Source organism: Monopterus albus, unplaced genomic scaffold (assembly GCF_001952655.1).
Source record: "Monopterus albus unplaced genomic scaffold, M_albus_1.0 scaffold174.1, whole genome shotgun sequence".
NCBI lineage: Eukaryota > Metazoa > Chordata > Actinopteri > Synbranchiformes > Synbranchidae > Monopterus > Monopterus albus.
The window spans coordinates 543,118-551,968 of NW_018128054.1; the positions used below are offsets into that span (position 1 = coordinate 543,118).

The 8,851-nt window shown below is 40.1% G+C and overlaps 2 protein-coding genes across 3 annotated transcripts in view; both read left to right on the forward strand.

The window, feature by feature from the left end:
- Positions 1–25: 25 nt before the first annotated feature.
- adap2 (ArfGAP with dual PH domains 2) lies at positions 26–6,225 on the forward strand. The gene is made up of 11 exons (XM_020616442.1): positions 26–302; positions 1,070–1,194; positions 1,283–1,374; positions 1,649–1,737; positions 1,960–2,072; positions 3,260–3,409; positions 3,509–3,592; positions 3,802–3,864; positions 4,176–4,253; positions 4,344–4,572; positions 5,708–6,225. The coding sequence occupies exons 1-11, from the start codon at positions 215–217 to the stop codon at positions 5,734–5,736; spliced, it is 1,140 nt and encodes a 379-aa protein (XP_020472098.1). The 5' UTR covers positions 26–214; the 3' UTR covers positions 5,737–6,225.
- A 1,327-nt stretch (positions 6,226–7,552) lies between these two features.
- The window catches only part of rhot1a (ras homolog family member T1a), a 24,254-nt gene continuing 22,955 nt past the window's right edge, over positions 7,553–8,851 (forward strand). The window contains exon 1 of one of the 2 annotated variants that reach the window (XM_020616402.1): positions 7,553–7,605. In XM_020616402.1, coding sequence (XP_020472058.1) covers positions 7,569–7,605 — 37 coding nt within the window. In that variant the 5' untranslated portion in view covers positions 7,553–7,568. The remainder of the gene's footprint in view (positions 7,606–8,851) is intronic. The other variant, XM_020616403.1, reaches the window with a different exon arrangement.

Below are 8,851 nucleotides of genomic sequence, written 5' to 3' on the forward strand. Positions count from 1 at the left end.
AGCCACCCATCTGTGATTAAAAACTGCACCAGAGGAGGAAGGTCTGCGTCTGCTTTGTTGTGACATGCAAATGTTAAACTAGTGTTATTTGTCGCAAGTTCCAGTTTTCATATGGACGAGTCGCATTTCACCACAAGTTAAAACTATGTGACCAACATTAGTTTTGACAGCAGGACATATAGTCGAGTAACGGGGCCTACAATTTCCCACAGAAATGTCAAACCGTGAGCGAAACAAGAAGATTTTACTGGAACTGGTGAAGCAGCCGGAGAACAGGGAGTGCGCGGACTGTGGCGCGCCCGGTAAGCGACGCGTTGTTGCCAGGTCCGGTTCACTGGTCACCGCTGCACCAGCGTATATAGATATGGTTTCTGTTTTAAGTAGGTTGAATGTGCTTTATGTCTGGTTTTTACGTGAAATGTAATCATCTTTAGGGGCAACACCATAAAGATCTAATGACCAGTTCTGTTTCCTCTTCACTGGATTCAGTTTTAGTGATGGTCTAATAAGATACGTTGTCGTTTAATCAATCTCAAGTGATGTAACAAATAATGCTTAAGCTACTTTTTATTATACTGTAAAAGCATTCAAAATCCAGTTTTAAGAAAAAGTGCAGAAGTAACCATGTAAGCGATGTATTACACAATTATAACAGTATTAGACTAGATGGCTGTGGTGCATCTCTGAGGGGGAGTGAAGGAAGTCCACACAATTATATTCCTGTACTGGACTGTTTTTGTTTTGAATAAATGAACAATTTTATCTCTTTGGGTATTTGAATGAGATGGTGAGCGGGAAAAATCCACCTTTACTCAGACATTAGAAACATGCCATCCAGATTTGGCTTTTTGCTGTGGGAATCCTGATCCAAAGAAATGGGGAGTCTGTGAAATTTCTAAAAATGAATAGTAAATAGAGTAACATAAAAAGGAATCAAGTAAAGCACACAACATTGCTCCCCACTGTCAGTCTGAGATTCAAGTGATTGTTTTTTCAAAGTGTTTTGACACTGATCAGCAAGGTTACCTCTGAATCTGTCAGTGAGTCTCTTCCCTTCTGCACCCTTCAGATCCAGACTGGGCATCCTACAGGCTGGGTGTGTTTGTGTGTCTGCACTGCTCTGGCTTCCATCGCAGCCTGTCCAGCCGGGTCAAATCCATAAAGCTGGACTTCTGGGAGGATGACCTGGTGCAGGTAAGGACAGCAGTATCATGTCCCCACCTCTGTTAACATGATCTGGCCATGTGTAACCTTCACATGTGTCTTTTTGGAACCTGTGAAGTTCATGAAATCCAATGGCAACGCCAGAGCCAGAGCTTTGTATGAGAAAGCTGTTCCAGTGTATTACTATCGGCCCCAGAAAGAGGACTATGAGTGAGTATTTTTCCAGGATGTTGACTTTCTTTATAAAACTGTCAGTGCGATCTTTCAATATCTCTGAGGGAAATGAAATTATGGGTCTTTTTTGGTTATGTGTGCCAACATTTATGCCCAGTCTCAGACTGCTGACAGAGCAAAAACAGAGAGAAGTGCAACTACTGACTGTAGAAGTGAAAGATGGATCAAAGCTCAGTGAATGGTGAAGTGGCAGCTCGCTATAGAACTGTTTTCATCATAAAAGAATTTTTTGTTTGTCCTTGGACTGTAGCGTCCTGAGAGAACAGTGGATTCGGGCTAAATATGAGAGGATGGAATTCACAGGAGAAACCAAGTATCCACCACTTTCATATACCACAGGTGGGGTTTTCACTTTTTCCCAATACATATACTGTAGAACACACAGTAGTCTGTTGGTATGTGGTTCCTCATGCACAAACAGAAGTATTCAAGAAAAACCTGTTCTTTGCATAATGTGAGAACAAGGAATTAAACATTGTCACTCTTTGTACAGTGCTTGGCCACAAGGCCTGTGTATATTGAAACACATGTGACTCAGTAGATCTCTTGGATTGATGACAGGCTTCTATGAAGGGATGCTGTGGAAGAAAGGAAAAGAGAGCTTGCAGTTTTTGAAGAGGAAGTTTGTACTGTCAGAAAGAGAGTTTACCCTGAGTTATTACAACAAGGATGATGTGAGTTGCCTGCAGCTCTGACACGGTTGTACAGCAATGTTTGACACAAAATAACAAGTTTATTTTTTTAAATAATTTAATACTCTATAATAACATTGTTTAAGTGTGTGATGTAAATGCATACATGTTCATTTGATTTGGTCTCTAACCTACAGCAGTTTTAACTACAGTGTTTTGACTTTATTTTCTCATTAAAACACAAGTTATAGTGTTAGTTCATTGCTGCGCTAAGACAAAAAAGTGAGAAAAGCAGCTGAAGGTCTACAGCCATGCTAACTGCTCTGTGGGGCACAGTGGTGCTGCTAACATAGTCACTAACATGCTAACATGTTGAAGTTTGGCAGGTGTACCTTTTGCCATGTTCTCCATCTTAGTTTAGCACATTAGCATGACAATATTTATGAAACCGCTGCTCAAAGGCTCCACAAAGTATCTTGGTCTGTACCTAATTTTATGACAATCCATCCAAAAGCTGCAGAGACATTTCTTTAACAAATAAACAAAAATTAACCCCCTGATGGTGCTGAGTTAAAGTCAGGATGTCATTAGCATTCATCCTCTGGGGACTGTGAACATCTGCACCAAACTGAACGGCCAGCAGCAGTTGTTAAGATTGAGTTTGGGCCAAAGTGGTAAAACCAGAAAACTGGCAAAATGTAGTACTCTGATTGTTTACTTCAGTAGATTACTTTAGTAAAAGTGCAAAAATGTTTGCATCAAAGTATACTTGAAGTACCAACAGTAAAAGTACAGATGCATTATTATGTACATTATTTTATTGTGTTATATTATGTAGATGGAACTAATTTGAACTACCCTATACGCTTTTTGATTCTTTTGTATTTAATAATTATAATTTAAAGAACTTTACTGATGAAATCTTGGTGACTTTCCACCCAGGATCAACAAACTCTTATGATTATATTGTATACTGTTTTATAAACTTGATTCTGAAAAGTAACTAGGAAATTCATTTCTCAAAATAAATGTAGTAAAGTAAAAGTACAGTATTTGTCTCTGAAATTTAGTGAAGTCAAAGTATGAAGTAGCAGAAAATGTAAATACTCAAGTAAAGTTATAATACCTGAAAGCTGTACATGTGTACAAACAGCATCATGCCAATTAAATCCAATTGGTGTTTCCTTTCCCCCAACTCTGACGTGCACATCTGTATATATGTGATCTAGGAGTCCAAAGGCCCCAAGGCTGTAATCTCCATCAAGGACCTGAACGCCACCTTTCAACCAGAGAAGATCGGCCACCCTCATGGACTGCAGCTGACCTACCAACAGGACAATCACACTAGGAACCTCTATGTTTTTCACAATAACGCTGAGGTGATACCGCACAACTATTCAGAGTATAAATAACAGTAACCAGCTGGTTTTATACTGATTATGATACAGAAGCATTTGTGGTTTCTTCTTGTACTCTAGGAAATAGTCACATGGTACAATGCAATTCGTGCTGCTCGTTATGTATACCTGAAGACAGCATACCCGACTGGAAGTGATGAAGAAGTAAGCGTCAGACCTTTACAAAAGCAAATCAACCGTCATCGTTCACTTTAAATGCACTGTCAATGCTTGAAAAAAAGCAGGTTATTTACAGCTAGTGCACTGGTTTTTTAATTTCAGCAGAGTTGGCAGCAGTAAGAACAGAAGCTTGCTTGTTTTTGCTTTGATGGGTTAAGACTTAACATGCTTGTACATTAATTAATTTTTGTCAGCTGATACCAAAGATAACAAGAAACTACCTCAAAGAGGGATACATGGAAAAGACGGGTCCATTGGTAAGTTATTAAATAACAAACATGCACTTAAAGTTAATGTTATCACAAGAAAATAATTTCTACATTTAACATTTACTTATTGTTTATTCGTTACATGTACTGTATCTGCTGTACTCAGCTGCTACTTGACCTATGCATACATTGAGGCTACAGTTTTTGTGTATATGACAGTAGTGTGCCAGTGTGTTTCTGTTCCTCTTACGTACACAGACACACATTTGAATGACATATTTTGTGAAAAATGATTTGCATGATAGAAGGAGTTGGGGAAGTACTATTTAAATGTATACTATTAAATGTGCTTTTAACAGCAAAAGGAGCCATTCAGAAGGAGGTGGTTTATTTTGGACTCTCAAAACAGGAAGCTGTTATACTTCAAAGACCAGCTGGTGAGAGCAAAACCTCTTCTCATTCAGTGCTGCCTACTGTTGTTATGATATTTGTTAAACCACTTTAACCACCTTTACGTTTGAATGTAGGATGCAGAGGAGTTAGGGGTCATTTTCATCGGCACAGAGCGCAACGGCTATTCTGTGAGGGAGTGCGTCCCAAAGTATGCTCGGGGAAACAAATGGAAGTTCGGCATTATGGTGGAGACGCCGGAGCGGCAGTTTGTCTTCATGTGTGAGCAGGAGAGGGAGCGGAATGAGTGGCTGGGCACACTCAAACAAGTCCTGTCCAGGCCCATGGCACCGCAGGATTATACCAGTAAGCAAGGCCAGAAAATACTGCAGACACGTCAACACAGGCACATATTAGCAGTTCCTGACAGGTGAAGCCTCTGAATTCTAAACTGCTGAAGAGCTACAAAAAGCTTTATCCTGATGCAGGCCAAGCAGATGTTTTTAATACATTAAATATCTGACAAACTGAATGACCTAATCCTGTGAACTCATACTAAGTATTGCTCTTCCTGTTTCTGATGATGTTTGATGGTGTCTGAGGAAAAATGAAAAGCATCCTGTGTAATTTGAATTTGTTACTCAGCAGGTTTGACCTGATGGCAGTGTGCAAACATGCTCACAATGATAATGCTAACATTACGATTTTAGACATAATGTTTACCATATCAGTTTAACGTGTTATCATGGTAACATTTGCTAATTAGCAAGTACAAATGAGGCAGATGGGAATGTCATTAAATTTGCAAAGTACTATCATAAACAAATAGATATTCTGACTGGCAGAGGGTGCTAGACAAATAGAAAAGAAGTCACCCATTACAATATTAGATTATTACAATTCATCCTGAGTAAGATATGAATGTCTTTGCCAAATTTAAACCATTAACCATTTGAGTTGTTTTGAGATTCCCCTTAAAACCGCAAAGGTCGGACAAACAGTGTACAAAATATTGCGCCCCTTGGTCTAAGATGTTGAGATGTTTCCCTGGATAAGTCTGATAACTTTTGAGATGCTAGCTACACTAAGTGGACATCAAAGATCAGCATAGTCTTCATCCTGAAGAAGACATGAACATCTGTACTAAATGTTGTAATTTTACTAAAGACCAAAACTGTCAAACTGAGCTAGTGGGAAAGTCGATGTAGCACCAAAGTTTAAAGGATTCATCCAATGTGGTCCACGATTGTCAGCACAAAATTTTATGACAATCTATCCTATAGTTGTTGAAGTATTTCAGTGTGGACCAAAGTGGTAGCTGTTGCTGTGTGCCTGATAATAAAGGAGGGTTACTGAGTTATCTGGGTTCAGTGTCCCAGGTTTTACTCTTCATAAACAGTCTAGATAATATACCATTAACCCGCTACATACACACAGAATTGTCAGACTCAACCAAAGCTTTGTGCATCTGCATGACACTAATACTAGCTTCTTTTTCCAGCTGAAGCCAATATCAGGCATAAACGGTGAGAGGTGTGATGGTGGTGAGATGACTGCTGGTTTGAAAACACAAAGCATTGAAGAACTACAGCACAACAGGTGAACCAACAACCCGTTGGCAATGCACTATATCAGCACTGACTGTTCACCAGGTTGCTCCCAGTACTGACTCTCATCTCTGTGCTGTGGTGCTTGTTCAAAGGGGATTTGTTGGGTTTTCCCTCTATAATAATAATAGTACTTTGTAAAGTGTCATGAGATGACCTTTATTGTGATTTGGCACTATACAAAGTATTGAATTGAACTGAATTGTAAAGCATCTTGAACCATGACTGTCTGTGCTACAATGTGGAGTTAAGACTCACTTCAACTCACACTGAATCTGAAACTCAGGATCATTATGTAAATTCAACACATATGAACAAACATACACCTCTGTTACTAAATAAACACTGTTAGTAACAGGAGATACTGTAGGTTTGCAATCACTGTATATCATCATGCTATTTTTTTTTACCTTCTCTTATTTTTTTATATATATTTTATATTTCTTTGCATTTTTCATTTTGTAATGAACATGATCTTGACAGTATGCAAAAAAAAAATAAATTACTTATCTTTAAATAACACCAAATCTTTCTATGCCATATTCATATAAACATCTGACTTTTTCTCACTAACCCTGCAGGACAGTTCTGCCTACCACCCCTTTGTTTTCTTGGCTGTCATTTCTCACCACACAACTGGTCCCCATCATTCAGTGCTACCTTCTGTTTCCTTCTTAGAGGCAAGGATACCAAGATCCTCTGATCTTTGGTTACTAGCATGTCACTGGGTTTCACTTGACTGATCTGACCGACTTCTTAAAATGTAGGCTACTGATCAGTGGGGGTTTCCTGGCTCCTGTGCTCTTCACATGCTTCTGAACACCTTTTTTTCTGGTGTTTTGTTTTAAGACCCTTATTCGAAGTCACCTTTTGCCAGCACAAGGGCCTTCCTTTAGACACTCTGGTTTCCACTGATGGTCAATGCCCAAGACTCCTGATTGTGAGTCATATTCCAGCTCTACTCTGCCGACTCTTGGACGAGAGAGCCTAAACCATGTTACACAGGCTCAGGGGAGCATTTCCAAAACCTAAGATTTTATTTTGTAGTTTTGATCTAAAATTGTATGTTTGTAAGGCAATCATTTCCTTTTCCTTATATCTATATATAGCTCTCTCTTTCTCTATAAGGAACTGCGTGCACGCCTCTCAATAAACTTTTAATAAGACATTAAGAAGAATTTTATATTTAATCATAAGCAAAACAAAAAGCATTTAACTTTAAATAAAATAAGATCTAATTAAAAAGTCATATTTTAAAATGCCTGACATTCATGGTGACAGGATTGACACCAGGTAACACTTTTAATATTACAATGGAGTAAGGAAGCAAATGCGGCTCCTTTGTTTGGCGCCAGACGGCAGCATATCGCCTTTTAAAGGTTTGTCCCTCATGGTTTGCCGTACTTGCCGGGCTCTGGAGGTCGGGCACGCTCTTGAAACATTGCACTGCGAAATGCTGGTCAAGCGCCTTAAAGAGTGTGATTAAAAGGAAATTACAGAGACGTGTGCCACAGATTGTTTTTGAATGACATTTGCGCTAAACCGATAAAGTTGCAAGTTGAGAAAAACCGCAAAGAAAGCGCGAAGGAGAACAGAAAACGTTCCGTCCGTTTTGTCCTACAAAGGCGCCGGGAATTTGACAGCGGCAGGAGCTGAGAGCGGAGGCCTGACGTTAGGGGTAACTGCAGGAGGAGGACGGAGGACTACATGAAACAGTAAAGACTGTCGTTTCTGAGGAGGAAGTCAAGCTCAAACATGAGAAAGGACGTGAGGATCCTGCTTGTCGGGGAACGTAAGTAGGGGGCGTCTGTAATCCAGAGGCTGCTTTACTGCATTAGTTAGCTAACATGCTAGTGAGAGAGCTAACGCTTGCAGATTCCCTCAGTGGATCCCGCAGTAGTAGCTCGTTGTGGAGTTTAGGTTAGTTTATTCTCACAGTGTGTGAGAATCATACAGTGAGTGTAAATTATCCGAATTTGATTAGAATAAATATTCTGTTTCTCTCTGGTGCTTATAGCCAGTTAGGTACCACATTGTAGCCCACATCACAACGTTGACTATCTATGAACATACTAACGTCGCCACGTCTTGATATTTAATGTACTGCTTCTAACCAGCTACCAAACGCAATCCGAGGACCATGCTGGTTACTACAAATCGTAGTTTACCTAGTACAGTGTAACAGCTCCCCCATGTGTAAATGGCAAAGTTCACAAAAATAAGTATGATGAGCATAATGGTGGAATTTGTTGCAGGGCTGTTGTATAAAATTGTATTAGTTTGTACAAGAATATTTAATGTGGCAGATATCAAGAGGCTAGAGAAAAAAGATGGCAATGTCACTTTTCTTCTGCAGTAGAAAATATATTAATGGAATGCTGTAAAAAGGCAGGAATTATTTTTCACAATAAATAAATCTGTTGACTGTTAAGAAAAAAAAATCTGAAAAAAGTCAAACAAACAAAAAGCCCAAGGTGATATTTTAAATCACATAAGATGACTAATGCTGAAAATCTCCAAAATTGAGAAGCTCCGATCTCCATGTAGACTGGAGAAGCCAGGAATCGAACCGCCAACCTTCCGGTCAAGTTATGACCCGCTACACCTTTTAATCCATGGCCGTCCCAGCCCAAAACACAAAGATACCTAGTTTATAATAGAAAGCAGCAGAAACCAGAAAACGTTGGCAGATTTTATGAGGTGGAAACAGCACAGTGCAAAGTGGATTGGGCAGCAGTCGAAGGCAGGGGCCCTGACGACCCGATCTCTGGACACAGAGACTAGCCCTGGGGACATGGAATGTCACCTCGCTGATGGGGAAGGAGCCCGAGCTTGTGCGGGAGGTTGAGAGGTACCGGCTAGATATAGTCGGGCTCACCTCCACGCACAGCTTGGGCTCTGGAACTTTACTCCTCGAGAGAGGCTGGACTCTCTACTACTCTGGAGTTGCCCGCGGTGAGAGGCGGCGGGCTGGTGTGGGCTTGCTCATAGCTCCCCAGCTTAGCCGCCATGTGTTGGAGTTTACCCCGGTGAACAAG